The 22,270-nt window shown below is 37.6% G+C and overlaps 2 protein-coding genes across 2 annotated transcripts in view; one reads left to right on the forward strand and one right to left on the reverse strand.

The window, feature by feature from the left end:
* Nucleotides 1-9,310, reverse strand: part of ecm2 (extracellular matrix protein 2, female organ and adipocyte specific) — a 32,021-nt gene extending 22,711 nt beyond the window's left edge. Inside the window, exons 1-3 of the mRNA XM_041782657.1 lie at nucleotides 9,089-9,310; nucleotides 2,589-2,717; nucleotides 941-1,102 (exon numbers count right to left, since the gene is read on the reverse strand). Coding sequence (XP_041638591.1) covers nucleotides 941-1,102; nucleotides 2,589-2,715 — 289 coding nt within the window. The 5' untranslated portion in view covers nucleotides 2,716-2,717; nucleotides 9,089-9,310. The remainder of the gene's footprint in view (nucleotides 1-940; nucleotides 1,103-2,588; nucleotides 2,718-9,088) is intronic.
* LOC121506790 (centromere protein P) overlaps nucleotides 1-22,141 on the forward strand; it is a 133,438-nt gene extending 111,297 nt beyond the window's left edge. The window contains exons 7-9 of the mRNA XM_041782661.1: nucleotides 16,098-16,177; nucleotides 16,262-16,353; nucleotides 18,203-22,141. Coding sequence (XP_041638595.1) covers nucleotides 16,098-16,177; nucleotides 16,262-16,353; nucleotides 18,203-18,333 — 303 coding nt within the window. The 3' untranslated portion in view covers nucleotides 18,334-22,141. The remainder of the gene's footprint in view (nucleotides 1-16,097; nucleotides 16,178-16,261; nucleotides 16,354-18,202) is intronic.
* The last annotated feature ends 129 nt before the right edge of the window (nucleotides 22,142-22,270 follow it).

The raw sequence follows: 22,270 nt of genomic DNA on the forward strand, positions 1-22,270 counted from the left end.
TACATCTTCAGTTAAATGAAATTACATATTTGACTTCAAGATAGGGGATTGAGTGCATCACAGACCAAAACAAGCTTTAAGTCATGTTAGTCTGACATTTCAGTTTCTGTAAGCTGATCTGTTTGGTTGCTGAAATATTATAGTTTGGTCTGCTGGTTTGAACAAAGAGTCAAGCTCCTATATCTCAGACAGTAATCAAAAACAGATCCAAGTGCAGCTACATGACAAAAATAACTGTCAAAGCACAGAACAACAAAATGCCACCAACACTACCATCCCTTTTTAATTACATAATGCTGACTTCATTGTTTGAGGCTGAAGGCTCCACGTGGCTCTGAGGTTCTTCTGTGGAGTCTCTTTCCTCATCTCTTTGTGGGTTTTTTTCTGGACTTATTTTGTGACAAGCTCTTTTCCCACAGATGATTTTTCCTTCTGTTCATGGAGGAATTTGATGATTCGTCATTAAATTACAGAGCTGTAATAACAAGTAGCTTCATTACAAGAGGAAGACAAAGCCTCAGAGCTGCGTTTGCGCTGTCCTAAGTCTAAACTTCTGCATTCTATTTGATTGCAAAGATTTTATTTAATGGTTTTAAATTTTATTGACTGGGAAACTGTTTCACTGTACCACTTAAAAGTTTTGAATTCTAAGTTTCTCTGTCTGTTTCCATGTTGGTTTACGCATAAATATTCATGCACAGAGACAGATGGACTAGTTAAATTGTTTTGAAAACTGGCCATAGTGAGTGGTTTGTAAATAAATATTTTAATAGGCAGTTCTTAAGTCAGTAATAAGGTCATATGTTTAACTTCTAGAATCGAATGTGCTTAACCCTCTAGAATGAGTAACTGGGGTCTGAAGCCTTGTTTAAAATTTGCTCGCTGCTCATATTTAGCTGAGTTATGGAGTTAACAGCAATCTTCCAATAGTCTTACTGACCTGGGATTACATTGTAAGTTGAGTGCTGCTCTTGAACGTTTTTGTAGGAGTTCAGGAACAGAGTGTTTCCATGGTTGTCCTCTGACTCTACAGGGATGCTGGGACCAGGAATCAGTCTAATCTTCATAGGTCGGGGGCGTCCTCCTCTTGCGTGGCGACGACCTAAACCACATGTAGATTCCCATCCTTAATAACAGATTTACAACTTCCAAGAAACTTCAGCTTGATTATTAGTTATCGGATATGTTTCTTGTTTATTTGTTTTATTCAGTTGATACCCATTCATCCTATTACAAGAGTATAAACAGACAATTTGTCCGCTGCTGAGTCGTTAGCATAAGTTTCTCACTTGAGACTTAAAATGTTGTTTTAGTCATCCATTTCCACCAAAAGCTGATTCAAAGTACTTGCTTACAGTGTTAATTTAGTTGACTAAAACTATGACTAAAACTATTTGTCAACAGCCTTTTTTCCATGACAAAAACTAGACTAAGACTAACAAAAATAGACCTTTGATGACTTAAACTAATAAAAAGTAAGTTTATTTTTCATCAAGATGACTAAAACCAGACGTAAATGCAATGTAGTTTTGGTCTGACAAAATCTGTGATATTTCTTTACTGTTGGTAAATCTGTCAAAAAACAATGCAGCTGTATCTCTTATTGCTCTCAGCTATAGAAAGCAGGGACCCCAGGTTTGGCAGGGTGTAGAGAACACACTACCATGATTTGGTTCCAGATTGAGGCAAGAAAATAAATGCTTGGACTCGAAGGAAAGACTAAAATGTGAGGACTTTTTATGGACTAAAACTAGACTAAAATGTTTTGAGTTTTTGTTGACTAAAACTAGACTAAAATGTTTTGAGATTTTGTTGACTAAAACTAGACTAAAATGTTTTGAGTTTTCGTTGACTAAAACTAGACTAAAATGTTTTGAGTTTTCGTTGACTAAAACTAGACTAAAATGTGAGGACTTTTTATGGACTAAAACTAGACTAAAATGTTTTGAGTTTTTGTCGACTAAAACTAGATTAAAATGTTTTGAGTTTTTGTTGACTAAAACTAGACTAAAATGTTTTGAGTTTTTGTCGACTAAAACTAGAATAAAATGTTTTGAGTTTTTGTTGACTAAAACTAGACTAAAATGTTTTGAGTTTTCGTTGACTAAAACTAGACTAAAATGTTTTGAGTTTTCGTTGACTAAAACTAGACTAAAATGTTTTGAGTTTTCGTTGACTAAAACTAGACTAAAATGTTTTGAGTTTTCGTTGACTAAAACTAGACTAAAACTAGAAAGGGTCAAATTTATATACTTACTTATTCTACTACTTATTTTATTACTTATTCTACTAATACTTATTCTACCACCCATCTGTACCTCAGACCTGGCCTTTCTCTGTTCTTCAACAAACAGCCCATATTTACTGCTGCTTTCACACAATGTCTCCTGTAACATTTCCTTTAACATTTCCAATTGACACAAACCTTGAAATGATAGGAAAGCCTTAAAATCACATTTTTTCCCTTTGTATTTTCTTTGCCTCTGACTCAGAGTTGAACTACAATTTTTAGATCAAACTTCACAATTCCTTGCATGAGAATTATCAAGATCTCAGTACTTAGCCTTAGCCTCAAAGAAGACACTTACCTTGTCCGTCCCGCTTCCTCTTTCCCCTTCGGATCCCACCATCTTGGTTTCGATGTGTGGCCTGAGCATCAGCTATGGTCAGCCCCACTAGCAGCCACAGACAGGCCACTACCAGCCACCACCTCATCCCTGTAGTGGACCAAGTACCAGAGTCATACTCAGATTACCCTATAAAACTCTTTATCTCCAGTAGCACTGGGTATTGCTAGAGTTTTGTCGATAGTTTATTTTACGTGTTCAGGTACTTTTATGAAAGCAAACTTTTTTCTATTACCTTATATTTTCAAAATTTTGACCTTTTTTGGTGATACCCCACCCTCACTTCACTGCTTACTTTGGCAGAATTCAGCTTCTTAAGGAGATTTAATATTAAAGAACTGAGTTGCTTCTCCAGTAGCATAGACTGGAAAAATAAATGTCCAGAAACATTAGGCTCTCCATAGCCCTTTGATTTTTGGAGCAGACCATAAGCAATATGTCTGGGTATTTCACTCCAACTGGTGGACTTACTTTCCTGTCATTCCCCAACCCTCTTCTTTTAGTGCTTCCATCTTTTGACTGTCAACCCATAAAAATAGCATGAACATCCAAAAGTAACATTTGCTTTTCTTTTTGAAACCCTTTTGAAGTGTAAAATTCTACTTCTAGAATCATTAGAGAAACCAGCTGTAATATCAAGTTAAATAGAAAATACCAATCAGTGGTTTTCTCTGTCATGAAAAGGCAGATAGAATATAGACAAAAGGTTTTTACCTGCAGCAGCCTCCCAGACAAAAGGAGCTGTGAGTGCTGCTCCCTGCCCTCATATAGCCCTGTGCGGGGGTCTTAATGGCTGGTTACCTTTGTGCATGTGTGTGCGTTTGTAATGACTAGTCTATTCTCAGCAGTCCTGTCATTATTAAAGCTGGGATCTGAAGCTAGCACACGCCTTCTCCCACCTGATAGTTTGTTTTCTGTCTGATTCCCTGTCTGAATGGAGAAGATTGAAATAGTTTTTACATCATTCTCAACAACAATAGTAAATGTGTTGTAGCTGTGTCCCAATGCCAAGGGGAGTTGTCACAATTTGACTATAAAAGCCTCTAATTGGTTGGAATAGTACCTAAATAAGCCTGAATATTGATATAAAGATAATAAGTTAACCCTTTATTCACCTCTGACCTGATGATTTTTCTGTTCCTATTTGTTCTTTATAAAAACGGCTGGTTATGATTCAGCAATAATATTCACTGAGTTGTCATGAAAATAACTTAAATGGCGTGCTACTAGTAAACAACTGTCTCTTAACATATTCACCAAGATTGGATTTTGACTTGATAAGGAGATAAAAATGGGTTTTCATACTGTCCTTTCCCCAGAAAGTGGCTGTTGCTGGCTTGAATTTTTTTATGAAATTCTAAGCCTCCTTTGGCTTCATCATCATGGGGTACTAGGTGAAGATTCGTGAAGAAATCATAGAAATATGAGGTTTCAAACCTGCAGAAAACTTTTTATAGTTAGGGGGCATATAGCTTGTTCATACTGTTTTTTGCTGATATTTTTTCCAAAATCATTCCTTTGTTAGATCATATGCTACTGCTACAACATTCTACAGGGATCATTTGGGGACCAGAACTACCACAGTGAACATCAGTTACCAGTAATAACATCAGATGTTCTCAGACTGATGGCTTATGGTCAGAACACTTCACCTTGATAAACATCCCTTGCAGCTCTTTGGGCAAGGTGGTGTAGCACTAAAGGTATCTGTCTGATGTAGGTCTTTTGGTCCTTGGTCCTCCCGGGCTTACTATACTCTTGGCCTGGACCTTTACTGATGGCCAGAGATGCCTGACTCCTTTGTAACGAGTTCACTTCAGCACATTTTTTGGGTATCATTGAAAAGACCATATGTCTATTGCTGATGTGCTTAAGAGAGCAGGGTGAGAAAGGTCAGCAGCATATGGAAGTGGCAGCTGGGCTACTGCAGGCACCTGGCACACTTTCCCAGGTCTGATCCTGCTCACCACAAACTAGTTACGTGATGGGTTGGACTAGGCTTTTGACATCTGACATCTATTTCGTAAGACAGGGTTAATGTGTCAGTCATAGAAAGTTCTATAAAAACTAGAACACAATGTTTGGCTGTCTTACCGTCCAAAAAAAAAAAGAGTAGTTTATTTGCAAAGTTTCAGTACAAGACTTTTATCATGCAAACCAGGTTTGCAGCATTTAAGTAGGTTTGCCTGATATGGGACTAAAACCGAAACATTGCATATAAATGACTTTTCTTGAGAGCTGAAAACTGTGCAGGAGTTTTCTTTGATTTTTTTTTTTTTTTTTTTGCAAAACACATCTGAAATCCAATTGCCTACCATTTTCCTCTAAATACAGATATAAATACAGATATAACAGTCACTGTATTTTGATTTAAACAGTAACTGTTTTAACTGGTGACTTTCAGCATGACTGCATTTGTAGATGTTATCATTACAGCGACTTTTGAAAATGGCGAGTGTCCTAGCACATGCCTGATGTGCAGTGTGTCATTATAATATCTAAATATACTCGTCAGATAGGTACTGAATGAAAAACTAAACACAACTAAACTAAATACAAACAATCACAGATGCAATCAGCAGAAAGTTACCAGTTTACAGGGTTACCTGTTAAACAAATGAATGTATTTACCCCTGTTAAAATATGGTTTCTTTGTCTTTAACCTCTCCTTTAAAAGTGTGTAAATGTGGACTCAGTTTAGCTGTTTGTCTTTAAAATTTTCAGCCAGTTGTTCCTGCTTCTACATTGATTCTTTTACACCTCTCTGTCTCTACACTCCCTCTACCAGTCATGAGTATAATGCAGCTAGCTTCAGTGGTTTTTGTAGTTTTTGATGACATGCACAGCTGACATACCAAACAGATACACGGGGACGTGTGATAGCCATGATGCACATGAAAACATACACATTTCTGCACTCAGCTTACAATGAGATGAGATTTAAAGTGAGATTTTGAGCAAGTTTGAATCGGTGACTAACCATCAACACAGACTGTCTTTAAAGAGACTGATCATTAAAACAGAAGACTGTCTAGAGTTATATGGAGGACAATTTTCCCTTGGTCTATAGGAAAGTTTTCAATACATATTTTCTTCTGGACATGATTAATTAAGTTCATGTGAGTCTACATCAGGAATTAATGATCTGTTTTTTAAAGCTACAGCTCACATTAAAGTTTCCAGAGCAACAGCAGCACTCATATTGATTACAGGTCTCTTTAGAGGGTCTCCTTTATTCATGACATCCACCTAAGCCCTCCTCTCATTAATCACATTAATGAATTCACTTTTTCATTCAGATGGAAACAAATCTTTGGTCTGCAGCTCCACAGGCTGGAGCTCAGAAACACAGTCAGAAAGCTCTGAGACCCTCCCTCTTTGACCCAGCTGTGACCAATACAAGAGCAGAACTCAGAGCTTTCTGGAGGACACAAAGCAAGAGAGAGGGAGAGATCCATGTGGGAGACAGAGGAAGAAAAACAGGAGGGAGGGGAGAGAAATGGAAAATATTCAGTAGTTCAGTTTCTGGATGAGCAGGCTCAGACGGAGAGACTTCCAGCAGCAACAGTAGGGGATAAAAATAACCTGCAGGCTGTGTTTATCTGCACTTTAATGAGACTCCGGCTGTGTTTAGACTGAAGTTTTATTCTGCTTTTGTTTCCCTCATTATTAAACCAAATAACAGGACTGACATGCAATTACAAAGATTTGTGTCAGTCATTGAAGTTAATGGTGTTGGAATTCTCTGAAGACAGAATGAAATGACAAATTAAATACTGTTTGATTTCCGTTCTCCTCTTAGTTTCTTTGGAACACCATTGTGTTTTCCCTTGGCATACCCTTCATATATTTGACATGGTATTTTAGTTTCAAAGTAAACTTCAGCACTGCAGACTATTCTATATCATTACCATCAAAGTTAAGTGGCTCTTTTCTTCTTCTGTCATCTGCTCCACAGCAGTGTTTAAATCTTTATTCTTCTATATTTTTGTTTCATATTTCTAAAAATGGATCTTATATTTACTTTGTTTTACATCTTACCCACATCTGTTCAAATCTTCAAGTTTTTACTGCAAGTATCAATCTTGAAAATCTTAATCATATTCTTTATTGTGGCGCCTGTGGTGAACATTTCACACTGCAGGTGTCTAACTCTGGCAGAGATCAAACGAGAGATGAGGTATGTTTTTGGATATCAGAATTGGGGAAGTCTGATATTATCCATATGATATCAATGTCAGCAGATAAAAGCTTCTAAAGTGAATTATTGTATTAGCTAGTGGTGTAAAGATAAACCTATCTGGAGTGGTTAACTGATTTTAACCTAAACAGTCCTAGTGAGATCCGTTCACCGGGGCTCCGCTGCGTGTTATCCTAACCATAGACTGTAGAAAGAATTGGACAAAGCCTTTGTGACGGCAGTCGTCTGCTTACAATAGGCGGACTCAAACAGCTCTTGAAGCCAATCTGCGGAGGCTTCCATGTTGAAATCGTGGTCTCAACCGAATTTTGGACCAACCTAACAGCCCACCCAGTAAGTGTGACTTCCTATCAGCTAGCTAGCTAGCATTCTGGTTGACAGAAACGTAGCCTCCTCCTGTCGAGCTATCTGTCAATCAAATGACATGCATCAATCACCGGGAAGTGAGTTTTATTCTAAATATAATCCAACCAATCATGGTACAACCCCCCCATACACACACAGTGAGAGCACAATAACACTCTAGCTAACGAGACACGTTTGGTATTTGGAACCAGGTTGTAAACCAGTTTATTTCTTGTGTAAAAACTGGCTGTTTAACAAGTGTCCAGACGGGACTTCCAGCATTCCTGCAGCCAGCCTCAAGTGGACACTAGCGGTATTGCAATTTTTTGCACTTCCGCATTGGCTTCATTTTTCAGGACCAGAGGTTGCCACTTGATCCTAACTCATTTCCCCTTGTTTTGGCTCAGCGTCTCTAATCTCACATGACCCACGGTGACCTTTTACCTTTAAATGAGAGTAAGAGAAGCAGTAGGTGCTTGCTAGATGGCTTGATGCTGGATGTGCTGCACTGATCATCATTGAAACATCTTACCTTCACAGTTCTCTCCCTCAGAAATTAAGTAATGTGGACTTAATATGAAGGAAAGACAACTTTAGAAATGTTTTCCCATACTTGTAGATATGAAGATTTCTGCTGTTATTTACAACAGATGTTTTGGCAAAAAAAAAAATCTTACTGTATCAGCTGTAAATATTGGCCGTAGAAACAAGTAAGTTAGTAGAGTTTTAGGCTAGACCAACAGACTCATGTCAGCTGAAGTCTTTTTCTACACTCATCATCATTTCTCACATTTTAAAGTGTGTTTTAAGAGCCAACATTTGTCAATTCTTAAACTTTAAATTGTGTGTTTAAAAGACTAAAGTTTTTGATACCAGTATTTGAATATGTAGTTTAAACCTAAAACTTCAGTCTTTAAAGACCCTTAGAGGGGTACAGGTGGCCTAGTGGTTTAAGGAGCGCCCCATGTACCCGGTCGGACCGGGTTTTACTCTGGCCTGTGGCACCTTCCTGCATGTCTCTCTCAGTTCTCTCAACCCTGGTCCCAATTCTATCCACTGTCCTCCGCTGTCAATAAAGGCATAAAAAGACCAAAAATAAATCTTGAAAAAAAAAAAGAAAAGAAAAAGATCCTTAGAAGTTTGGGAAACGAGGATGAACACAGGAGAAGGCTTTAGCTGATGCAGGTCTGTTGGTCCTGTCTAAAAAACCACCAACGTCATCACACATAAAAGTAAATCCAGCTGATATAGGCCGATATCAACAGTAGATATATCAGTTGCTATTATCTGCATTACCTGATGAGTATTTCTGCCTGATGGAGTTTGCTTTAAAGGAGCTCATTCTTATGTTAAAGGTTTTTGAAAAAAAATCTCCAAAGTGTTTTGTTCTGTTTTAAAGTTACTTTAAAATTACCAAAGCCAATGAGCTTATTCAAGAGGGGCTGAAACTTGAAAACGATCCATCTGATTGGGTTAAAGCTCTTTCCAAATATCCTCCCTGCTTTAGCTCAATTCCCTAGAGTTCATGAGAAAATCATCAGCGAGCTGAGGGTTCAGCTGTGCAGCACTGACTCTAAACAAATCAAGATGTTACAAACCAGACAGATATCATAATCTAAAAGTTAAAAAAATCTAGTTCCTTTGAGTTGGTTTTGGTTCGTGTAAATGCTCCATTTTACTGAATAAGGTCTTTTAAGGTCTTTTTAATATTTGTCTTTTGGTTTCTTTGCTTTAGTCCTACGGAGAAGATTGACATTGGAAACTTGTACAACTGTTTACGAATTCTTGCAACACAGACGGACAGAAAAAGGAGAAAGACGGACGAACGGACGGAGAGAGAGAGAGATTAAAAGAGAGGAGGGAGGAGCTGAGGACGGACAGACAGACAGACAGACAGACATAAACTCTACTTTACCAGAAGTTTGAAGGCGTTTGCGAGACTTGAGGCCAAATTCTTCCACCCTCTTTCCTCCTCCTCTGGTTCTTCAGGAGCTCCAGGAGAGGTGTGTGTCCCTATGTGATGATCCTATGAGTGTGTGTTTCTTGTTCTTGGTGTGTCTGAGAGCAAGGGGCAGTTTTTGTGGAGCGCAGAGCAGGCTAATGGAGTTTTGAGGAAAGCCAGGATTTGTACTGCTACTTGGACAGACGCAGGAAGAGAGAGGGAGAAAGTACTAAAAGAAAAAAAGAGAGCGAGAGAGAGACAGGTCTGACATCTGTCTTCCTGTATATGCAGGGACACAGCCAATGTGCTGCAGGATATCTTTGAATGACAGTCAAAGAAAGCTGACTAAAGGAGGAATATTCACATATTGAGTAGTAAAAAGCATAAAAACAGCAGAAGGTTTAACAAGAAGAGTGTGAATCAAGAGGGATGGTGAAGTTTAGAGTGACACGGAGAGGAAAGTCTCAGAAGACAAAGTTTCCATGTGAGAAAGAGGTCAGAGGTCCCACAAAACCAAACATCCCATTCCAGTGACGACTAGAAAGACATCATGTGATAAACTCTTCAGACCAAACTGCACTTACAGGAATGAAGAAGAGTCATAGAAAGGCACTGAAACCACAGAGCATCAAAGAAATCACCATTAAATGATGAAGGAAAAACTGTACAACAGTGCTACACAGTTCATCAACCTAGTATAAAAGATGATATGGCCAGAAATCCTTGAAAATCCATGAATATTTTGAATATATTTTTACCTCCGTCAAGGAGGTTATTTGATCGGCAGGGTTTGTTAGTTAGTTTGTTAACATCATAACTCAAAAAGTTATGGACAGATTTTGGTGAAATTTTCAGGTAATGTCAGATCCAGGAATTTTTTTAAAGGATTCTGTACTATTGGGAGATAGGGCTGACGGCTGAGGTCTGCGCTCTCCGAGTGCTTTTCTAGTTTAGAATATATTTGCTGTCACTCAAACTACTCTCCGGTTTTCAAGTACTTTCAATAATGTCCTTAAATTATTTACAAAATGTATAGCTTATTACCCTTAGAATTAAAAAACAGTATTAGTTCTCACAAAAACCCCGTGATGATTCTCCCCTTATTATTAAAAGTTTAAATCAGCATAATCTGATACTCTGTGAAGAACACTGAGATGTAAATGACAACAAATACTTGTGATTGGCTTAGCAGTTAGGTTGCATGCTGTATATAAATCCTGCAGCCTGTTAACTGTCACCTGCTGACTGTGACAGCAGCAGAGATAATTGCATCTAAAACACTGGACAACCGTTGGTAAAGGTACCTCAATCAGATGATCTTAGATAAATTCTACATATAAAACATTGTTTACTGTGATCCAAAATCTTTTTTTGAAGTAAAGAATATAAGCTTGACTGCTTGTCATTTATTTGTGATATAGTACTGTATGATATAACACAGACTTAACCAGGCTTACATAACCATTTGTATTAAGGAAAGATGGTGTAATTTTGATGACACCTATACAGCAGAGAGGTGTGTCTCATCTGCCATGCTGCTAACATTAGCAGCGCTAGCTCTTGGGGCCACTAATGACTGACAGTGTCACATACACTCACACACTGCCTGCTGTGTCTTTCATTTAAGAAATGGTTAGGACTCACCATGAGTTCTACAATCCCGCATATAAGAGGAAGTCAGACCCAGTGTACAGTGCAGTGCAGAACATTTAGGCATGTTTGGACCAAAAATTAAGAAATAAGTAAGGCGTGTTATAGAGAGTAAGCTTGCCTGAGGGAACTATCACCCGGGAGGGAGGATCATCACAACCCTGGTATTGCTCTGGTTGTCCTTAAATATTATCAGGGGCATGGGAAAATAACCTGTTGAAAAATAACAAAGTCCTCTCTTTTAGGGTGGAGTAAGTAGTGCATGTGGAGAGTAAGCATGGCCGAGGGTACTGTCCACGTGGGTTGTAGGGTTACAGCTGTGCTGAGGATAAAGGACCTGAAAACCACTGGTGGTCTCCATGTGTATCACCAGTGGTGAAAAGGCCCAGACAGAAGAGCTGCAATCGAGCTTGACCTTGGCTGCAGAGAGATACACGCATGTCGACATGTCACGCTTGCCCATGGTCCCCCTCCCTCCTTTTCCAGCCTCAGGTTGTGGCTCATCGGGCCCTGTGAGGAATCCTTGTCACCCTACATGCTTAAAACACATGCTCATGACTGTATATATAAAAAATAAATTGGAAGAACTTCACAACAACAGTCAAAAACTGTTTACTTTCACTATCAGAGGTCTGCCAACAGATTCTGGAAAAACAATAAAAGCAAGATCCATCATCTGTTTTGTTTCAAAGACGTGCGCTCACACAGCATGGTCAACCATAAAAACTTCAAGTTTATGAGCATTTTTTCACTGAAAAGTTCATGATAAAAAAAAAAATCAGCTGGGCTAAGGTCACTTTTTTTATACTAAAGGATTTTGCAATTTACGCAATAACCAAATGATTGATTCAGGTTCAGTACCAGGATCACATCCCCAGAATCAGATTAATCCTGTCTGCATTCTCACTGTGCATTTCCTCCATCTTGACCTGAGTGTATGGAGTCTTTCGTGATCAAGTTTATGCTAGAAGGAACAGTTTAACAGGACCAATGCTCAGCCTTTTACACCTCTTTTTCAGGTCACCAATCTTTTCTAATTGAAGGTGTCGGTGCATGCAAACATCAGATTGTACTAGAGTCCATTTGGCCCAAACAGTTGACTCGAAATCTTCCGTTGTTATGATTTTAAACATAATCAAACAGTTCTGTTTCTGCATACTCATTTTTTTGTAAGTCAGTTCCTGAGGTTTTGTATATGAGGGCTGTTTTCTTTAAAGTGTAACAAAGATGCCAAAATTTTTCACTCTTAACACCAACTTTCAATCAACCTTTATGAATTTGGTAGAAAAAAAATGTAACTAGAACAAGACACTGCAGGTTCATTAAACTGACAGAGTTAATATTTCACCTCACTCTGTCTCAGCTTGTCTGTATTTGTAATGACCTGGATTTATTTAGCACTCTTACCCTTCCACTTTTTGGCGTGTAAAAACACGCATTCACAGATATTTTCTCTCTGAGAATTTGAAACTGTCTGTTTAATGCAAGTGTTCTTGAAGTCGCAGATAAATGTAGACTTTTCAGCAGCACTGATAGAATAATTTTGAATGAATAACTTTGTGGTTATAGACTGTTTTAGGCCCTTTTTGTGTTTTTAAACAGTGTTGTCATGTTTTGTGGGCTGGGCCTAACTGGACACAGAAAGTCAGCTCAAAGTAGCATTCAGTTCACATCAGATAGTTCTGAACCATTTAGATGCCTTCTCCTTTTATTTCAATTGGTTGCAAGCAAAAGACCAGACGGATAAAAGGAGATTTTTCAAATATTTTTTTGTGCACCAAGGACCAAGGTACTGTCTAGTTTACATATCATGCTAACAGGTGATTTTCTGTGGAATGTGTCAGCGTTTTTGCCGTCACAATAGATGTTAAAAACCTGAAGTATTGTGTCTTTTCTTATTCACAGCCGAGGAATTCCTTCACATATTTATTTCTTAGGACACGTATGTTGGAGGGCAAGGCAGTAAACAGTTCAAAGAGATGGTCTGCACGCTGTCCAACCTGCTAAAAGGGTTATTTATTTGCAACATTATAGTACTAGAGCTTCATCAGGCAACCCGTTGTTTAAAAGGGGAACGACATCTTACATGGGAGTGGCTACCAGGACCTGCAACCAGCTTCTCGTGATATCACATCTCAAATGACAAACTAACAAAACAAACAACAAACATCAGCTTCCTGACTGAGTGAGTAAATGTGACGAAAGGCCACAAGACGCCAAAAAGCAATTTTCAACAAGTATCCAATCCCATTCAAATTTATTTATAAAGCACATTTAAAAATAACAAAATTCTGACCAAAGTCCTGTACAGTAAAAATTTAAAAAATTAAACACAAACTATAAAACACAGACGCAGAACCAAAGTAAAAACTGGAGGACATAAATGGATCAATAAAAAACAGAAAGGATAAAAAGCCAAATTCTCAAGCAGAGCCTAAAGCCAGGAAGTAAAGTGCATTTTTAAGTTTGATTTAAAGACAGGCAGTAAGGGAGACAGTGGAACATGAAGAGGAAGAGCATTCCAGAACTTTGGCGCAGCTACTGAAAAAGCTCGGTCACCCCTGAGCTTCAACCTTGACCTAGGGACAGTCAGAAAACACTGGTCAGAGGATTTGAGAGTCCAAGATAAAATATGGGCTTTAAAAGGTCAGAAAGATAGAGATGAGCCAGCCCATTTAGAGATTTATAAATTATTAACAGAATTTTAAAATCAGTCCTAAAACGCACAGGAAGCCAGAGAAGAGAGGCTAAAAGGGGGGAAAATGTTGTCATATTTACATCGACCAGTTAAAAGACAAGCTGCAGCATTTTGAACAAGCTGCAAACGATTAAGAGGTTTGGCTGGCACCAAAATAAAGTGCATTACAATAATCAAGATGAGTCGTAATAAAAGCATGTATAACCTTCTCAAAATCATTAAAAGATAAAATGGACTTGATGTTGGATAAAAGACAAAGATGATAAAAACTGGCTTTTACAGCTGCATTTATCTGTAGATCCATGTAAAATCTATCTCATCATTAATAATTTAAATGAGGGGACTAAAGGTCCTGAAAGATCATCAGTTTGCAATTAAAATAGGAAAACACAAAAGTTAATTTTGTGTGTGTGTGTGTGTGTGGGTCATCTTTTTTATTGAAAGGTCAAAAAGACTTTACATCTTCAACTTCTACTGCAACAACAACCACAGAAATATCTGACTCAAAGTCACCAGTTAACATGGTCACTCTTTGAGCTGTAACACCTAGCCAACAAGGACATATAACACAAAAAGAAGGAAAAAAAATTCTAAAAACTGAAAATGCCATTTCTACCATGGACTTTATTTTCAAGTAATCTGGCATGTCTTTTTGCATTATACTCCTCTTATCCCAAGAAGCACCTGATCCAGGTAATAATGTTCTAGATATTTTTGACCCCATTAAAAGAACTTCATGCAAATGCTGTACAGCACTTTCTATGGCTGGGTTAGCATTTACTCTCAGTCAATTATGTAATTACTTGTTTAATGTATTTTAGAAGAATGTAAATCAGTAGAGAATCTGCTGTTACTATCGTTTATACAACCAGAAGTGTCTGCATCTTTTTCCGAGAGCAGAATGCATATGCAACTTTATCAGGACATATACTCCAAATTAGTCTGTAGTTTCATGTCTTTCTGATTCGTTTTCTGTAAAAATAGAAGTGTTGTTGAAGTAATTGTTTACAACCACTAGCCATAAAATACGTGCATGATTTAACCAAGGTTTATGAAATTTCCAGGCAACTTAGTTGTTTTGTGTAATTTCTGTTTCCACAGTATTCATAATTTCTAAGTTGTCAAAATGTAAACTCAGACTTTAAGAATAGTTTGTGCAAAAAAAATATCAATTATGTAACATACAGGCGTATAAGAATGTACTAAATAAAGTACAGGAAATCCATAGCTCTAGGCAAAAATGGACAAAAATAAACCAGAACAAAACAGGAAAAAACAGACAAAAGTTTTGAGGCAGGAAACTCGTCCATTTTGTTTGATGTTTAAGTTTTTAAAGTCTTCTGATTACAGACAACACACACACACACCCACATCTGTAAATACCTGAGAGTTGAATCAGCTAGAGAGACTCCCCTCACCTGTTAGAGCCACCTACGACTGAAAACAGTCCTGAATGTGTTTCTCTAAAGGCACGCTCTCTTGGACAGATTTCAGACTAGAGGCAAATTATTTAGGATAAAATCTGAGTCTCTGACTGAGTAAAGGCAGACTTTAATTTTAACTTTCTATAGTAGTTTCAGTATCGACTTAAGTTGTCAGTAAATGTGTAAGTAATGTCCCTAATAAGGATTTTAAATGTAGAATAAATCAGATTAATCATCCATCTGTCAGAATGAGATTTCTCTTCACAATCACCACCCTCTCATCAGTAAAGTCATTAAACTTAATTACCATGAACACAGATGGGCGCTGTCCTTTAAAACAATGCTGTGGGTCACAAAGTTCACACATTTTTCCTAATTTTCTCTAGGTGAGACACAAAAACGAGTTTCCACTGGACTTAAAGCAGCTTTCTTTCATTTATCATCACTTCAGCTGTAAACACAACCTCACCCTCAAAGTATTCACTGCTCTTGTTTCCTCTCAGATCCTTATTACAGTCTGATGTGGAGTCTTCATGTACAGACTTGTAGGAGTAGTTTAATGGAAAAGGCTCAGCAGTTTGGTTACCAAAAAGATGTTGAAGCGCCCTCCAGAGGCAGACTGATGCAACTTTAAAAGGATGGAAAACAACAGTAATGACCATCATTTTACCAACTTTCTCTTTGTCAAATCTTCCTTTGGAAATTATAAATTAACTCACTTTAGTAGATAATTATAATGAAATATATCTACACTTTAAGACTTTATTTAACTAAGAAAACTCAAATTTTCCTTTATGCCACTGTAATTGTATTTCATCCTTCTATAAAGTCAAAGTGTCTTAACTGTTGTCATGTCAGTTTTAAAGAAACTTAACTAAAAAGGATGGCAGCTCCATTCTTCTGCATTTTTTTCCATTGTCTTGTCTTGCACTTGTACTTTTAAAAAAATGATATTTGGTTACTTTGATGGTTTCTAAAGAGATTCATATTTAATCCAAATCTAAGTGAGAGCATCACTGTTGGACCTCTATACTGGTTTGTGCTGTGTGTAAACAACAACCACAAATCTTTAATAATTCTGATGTTAAATATCACAGATTAGACAAGCGGCTCCATGTCGTAGAGCCACACTGAGCATGCTCAGACTGACATTACTAACAACATATTAGTGACTTAGAGCTCTCTTGTCTGTCTTTTTGTGTTTCTGCAGGAGAAATATCCGTCCGTCATCTCTTTTCCTGGAGGCAGCAGGTCAGAGGTCATGGCCCTGAATCACCCTGAGCTTCCTGGGTAAATATTGTCAGATTCTGAAGAATCTGAATATTGTTTTTATGTTACTTTGGATGCTCTAAATGTCAGTGTTTTTGTTTGTAGCTGCATCTTGTTTATTCACTGGGCAGTGGCAGTTTCCAATGAGGGTGAAGTCACTCCAAAGATCGAGCTGCTGACAAAGATCCCTGAGGAAGGTGAGATGTCTGACTCCTACAGTTTACTTTTCACTGTTTATCCAGCTTTTTAGAAATTCTGATTATACTGGCATACAGACTGTTTATGATTGCTTTTAGAATTGAAGTCTGAGGTTTCAAATATGTACAAGTCAGTCTCTAAAAAAAAACAGATATAATAGAATTAGTTGCCAAAACTTCCGGACTGATTATTGCCCACAAAAATAACAAACCTTGGTCTCTATTATTGATCATGGTAGAAGTTTTTTAATGTTTAAGAGGACGTTGAGCATTTTCAGCCCTGACCAGGCTGCTTTAAAGAAAAAAAAACACTAAGGTAGAATTGTAAAATAAGAGGAACATTTTCTGTTAATTAAGCTAAAAAAAGTGTTTCATTATTAACAGGCCAGGGCAAATGTAGAATTTTCACTAGCACTTTTATAATCATGTGCAGTACATCAGCACTTTTGCACTTTAGCATGTGGCTTATGCTCTTTAACACCTTATATACTTTAACTGTAATGGTCATTTTTAAACAAAGTTATAAAGCCACCCTTTGTGTTATATGTGGGTCTTTGTATGTTAATGTTTATGTTGTTTGGTCTCTGCGTGATGTCCGATTTAAAGTATATTCTCTATTTGTCTTTATGGACATGCTTGATGTGCGCCTCAATATGAATAACATCGACCTGCCAGGACTACGGATAGAAATTAGCCTACGGCTACAATCTGGCACATTTACCTTTAAATGTTCATTATGTGCACTGTCTCATATGATAAATTAAAAATGAAATAGTGAGGGCTGCACAGTCAGTAGAATTTTGACACGATCATATTTCAGCCCTACAATCAAAGAAACATAACTGGTCATTTTTTAAATTTTAAATGTGTTCCAAACATGTAATTTCATAAAATCCATTAATCCATTTAATTTGGATGAACACTGAGCAGTTCTTCAGATATATTTTTGCTTGAGTATGGATGTTGCAGACCTCTGCTGGGTCGTATTTGGCAAATTGTTAGGGGCGGGGACAAAAATGTCCGGTCAAATATTTGTCTCGGTCTAGCCATGGCAGCAAATGCGTAGGATGAGGTGGAAATAAACCCATTACATTTACTGAAACTACTGTAATTGAGTAGCTTTTTATGCACTTGTCTTTTTTTGAGTACTTTTTAAAATCAGTCATTTTACTTAAGTATATTTTGGGGGGAGTATTGTATGTCAAAACAATTTTAAAAAGCAGTGTAAAAAATCAACACTGAAAGGTAAAATGACTACGTCTAGGTTTTCTGCAAACAAAAAAACAAAAAAAGAAAATGTCCAGTAATTTTATTTCACATCACATGTTGGTCAGTTTGCATATCATGAAGAAATGATGCCTCATTACATCCCTAAACAGCTGTTGCATTTTACTTTAGGTTAGTCACACCTTATAACCAACCTGGTTGGAGATTCATATTCTCGTTATTGTACATTAAGGACAGATCATACATTATTTCACAGTGAATTCCCCCCTGGGTATCAAAAGTAACTGCTTTGAGTAGACTTTAAATGACTTACTCTTTACTTTTACATCTACTTAAGCACATCGTAACTAAAAGTAACTGTACTTTTACTTGAATAGGATAGTCTTGTACTTTTTCCATCTCTGTATGTAAGAGACATTGTTTAAAGATAAAAAGTCGACATTACAAGAATGTCCCTAAAATTAATAACCCTGACAATCACAATCTCAATGGAGATGAAAGTGTGTGAACCTTTCTCCTTTTTTCCCCACAGCTCGTTCTGATTATAATAATTTCACCAAGCTGTTAACAGATTAATGGTCAAAATTAAATTTACTTCAGATTTTTATTCCTCTATCTGCAGCGCTGGAGTTGTTTCCCTCTCAGGCTCTAGGTGGCGCTCCTGAGTCCTTTCAGAGCCTGTTGAGGATTCTGGGACCTGAAGCAGCTATCGAGTCTATGATCAGAGCCATCAGCCTTTCACAGGAGTCATGAGTCAAATTCATCTCTGTGTCACTTCCAGTTATGATGGAAAATATGAGTGCTGGTATTTTCTTCATCATCATGTCTTTATATTTTAACATGTAAAAACGGAGCTTCTGTTAAATAAACACACATCAAGAAACTCAGACACACAGATGTTTTTAGTCTCTTAGAAATGTTTATTCAATATAAAGAGCCCAGCTGTGACGTCTGTAACCGCAGAGCTCATTGCTCAAAATCTACAAAAATAAATAATTTAAATACAAAATGCCAGACAGCAGTGTCCCCTTTGTATTTTCAAATATTTTCTTCTCTCTGATATTTACACACACGCAGTCATCAGAAGTCTGAAGGAATCACAGTGCTGTGATCTTTCTGCAGGACGACGCTCAGGCAGCAGGAGGAGGCAGAGGCGACCGACCAATCAGAGTTCAGCTCACCTGTCGGAGCTTCAGTCAGTCAGGTCAGAGAGGTCGGGATTAAGTTTGTGTCTTAAAGATCAGAATATAGTTCTGTTATCGTAACAATCAACTATAAACTATAAGAAGCTTCATTTTCTGTCGTACATCCCTGAAAATCATTCACTTATGAAGGATTCCTTAAAAATCAGATTTTCTTGGATCTTTGTTTTTATCAAGACTAAGGAAAATGTCTGCAGCTGCATCAACTACTTTTTTTGAAGTCTTTACAACAACCTGCAACCATAATTCCCAAAACCACAGAATTATATAGAAGCTAAATGATTATTATGTTGATCTAAATTAGAAAATTAATTTGGATAAGGTAGTGGAGTCAGGAATTCTAAATCACTAACTTTCATATCAGGCATCTTTACATCAGGTCAAATTCAGATTTTATCAAGTAAAACAATAACGGAAGGGCAAATAATCCAACTGGCAGCTCCACAGGAGGAAAAAGTCAGTGCCTTACCAGTGTCTGAAACTGTAAACTGAGAATCTTGTACAGTCTGAGTACATATTTTTCATTTTTATGGATGCATAAAATCCTCGGATGTGGACTTGACTAGCCAGAATGAAAGTATGAAACAGGGAGACTGTTTTAAACCAGTGGGTCCTCCATTTAACTGTAAAAAAATGTATTTGATTCAGTAGTTTAATAGTCAAGAAGCCAGCATTAAATAGATTAGATCAACGTTGAACACTGGCTTCTGACATCTGGTCAATTTAAATTACTCACTGATTGTTGATGTTTGTCAGCACGGCTATTATCAATCAATATCAATATTAAACTGGTGAAGTATTTCATCCCTAGTACTATGCAGAATGCAGTTTCAGACACAGCCCAAATGTATTAATTCTATCTAAACTTGCTATTTTCTAAGCTTTAAACTCAGTTATTCTTACATTCTCATGTATTTGTCTTGATCGGGAAATAAGGTTGCAATCTCGGGAACAATGCAGAAATCTTCTTTGAAGTCATGCAAGTGGCAGAACATTTTCATCAGACTGACTACAAAGTTTTTGTGGATTTTGTTGTCGTGTTTTTAAAGATTTTCGGGGTTTATGTTTTAGATAAAGAGACAAAACATTAACCTGCCAAGTCCACCAAAAACTTTTTCTAAGTAATCATTGTGTGCAGGCTTTGACAGCATGCACCTGCAAAGAGTTAATGGATGTACTCAGAACAGCAGGTATATAAAGAACTAGTTACAAATGTAAAAAAAAAAAAATCTGTTTTTTTCCCATTTCCATCTAAATACTTGAATCAGAAGTATCTTAAATAGCTGCTTAAATTGCTGTTCATGTAATGGTCTATTAGGTACACTTCATATTTTAACCTTAACACCATCTACAATGGCATTGGCCTGATTTAAACCTTCTATTTAAACTTTAAAGCAACTAAACAGTGTGACTGAGATTATGAGACACTGACTGGGGCTGCCACTGATCAATCCTATTAAAGGATGATTACATTGATTTTAAATGAAGTCATTTTTGCAGCTTTTATCTCAAAGGTAATATGGACTTCTCTGTTTTGGTCTAATAAAGCATTTTTATGGTTGTGCTCTTCAGAAGTTCTGTTGCCTCGCTCTCCCATGAGCCTCTGCTCTCATCATGCTGCCTGTTACATCTTCAGGTTTTACAGTTAGAATGACCAGTGGTTGGTTCACTTCACAGCGTCCTCTCTCCAGCCTTGAAACCCCTCGTCTCCATCACAACCAGCAATGAAATGTGATCTGCTTTAGTGTTTGGATTGATATGGATACAGAAATGATGGTCTCTGGGCTCATGATGATGATGATGATAACTCGCTGATAAATGATAAATAACTCAGCAGATGTGAATAATTCGCTGACATGAGACCAGAGCAGCATGAGTAGGATTCTCTGATGTCTCAGGATTTAGTCTAGTAGTGTGGTTTTATTTTAAATGTTTTGATTGGCTGATGGAGATGGTAGAGGCTGGAGAGGGGACACTGTGAACAGAGGAACTGAAGTCAAGTGTAACCAGTTTATATGTGAGCGCTGCTGGTTTACGAGGACGATGAGTTCACTAGAGTCCAGCTGGTCAAAAGGTTAAATCTGGATAGGAATTATTTTATTTCAGTGGTTCAATAAAACCTGGATTGGATCAACTTAATCCACTTACAGACTACTTAAAGATGATCAAATCTGTAACTCCAGTGCTTTTAAGGGAATTTCACACTAGATATTTTAATCCAGGGCTGCACAGTGGTGCAGAGATTAACAAATAGCAGGAAGGTCCCTTGTTCAAATCCTGGTCCGGGTCTTTCTAAGTGGAGGTGTCAGCACTCAAAAATGTAATTTTAGGTAGTTTTATTAGGCAAAGCACAACAGACGCATTTCGTCACATGGTCTTCCTTCCCTGAGGAAGACCATGAGTCGAAACGCGTACATACTTAATTAAATCTGATTTTGTGATCCATTTCTTCTTTTAACAACACATCCTGGTGACTTAATTCAGTCCACAGATTTAATCTAACCAGATTACTTTTGATAAACTGGGCCCAGGAGATAAAACCACAGCGCCAAGACAAAAAGACCAGCGATCATTTGAATATAAATACGTGGTATATATCTTTAACAGATCATCGTCCTCTGAAACCTCCCAGCACTTCTGAACTCAATGTTTATCAAACATCAGACGACAGAGCCACGCCGAGCTTTGGGCCGTCTGGGGTTTGAGGTAATGTCAGGTCATGGCTGCATCCACAGCAGCTCTGAATCTGATGGGATATAAAGCAGATCTCTGCTGTGAACGCAGCCTGTAACAAAGTTTATAACACACTCACAAACATGCCATCCTCCAGTCCTACCAGAACATTTGGGCACATGAACAAACAAACACCACCTACACACAACAAGCCACTTTTGGCACAAAGAACCAGCAGAGCAGCAGCACAAAGCTCGGCCTTTCTGAGGATGACTACTTCCTTCTACCTCGCAGCCATTACAAATCAACCACCTCATGTTTTACAATCCTCTGATTGGCTTTCTGCTTTCTGCCCTGCCCCTGTGCAGTCATGTTAGTCTTCTTTTTAGTCCATTTTAGTGTGAGCACACGTTGCCAAAACACAGCAGGTCTTAGATTATGATTATAGACTGTGGAGTCAAAGGTGAATTCAAATATGGCCAAATCTGTGGTTTAAATAAGAAAACATTATAGCAGGAACAGAGTGTAATGTAACCGTACTTTAACAAAGCTATGCATCACAGAGTTAGATTATTAGAAAAACCCTAAAATGTCCCCTTTTTGGGCTGAATCTTCCTCTGACATCAATAATTCTTCAAATCAGACATAAAGAGGCAGCTAGAAATATCTTAGAACTGCAAGGGTCAGGTGTTCTGGCTGAATCTTGAAGGGTCAGTTTACCCAAATAGTTGTAATATAGAATATATTGTATGTATAAAATTAACATATTTAACTATCTACAGTTATAGTGGCACTGTTTCTAAACAGAGACATTG

This window comes from Cheilinus undulatus, linkage group 3 (genome assembly GCF_018320785.1).
Source record: "Cheilinus undulatus linkage group 3, ASM1832078v1, whole genome shotgun sequence".
NCBI lineage: Eukaryota > Metazoa > Chordata > Actinopteri > Labriformes > Labridae > Cheilinus > Cheilinus undulatus.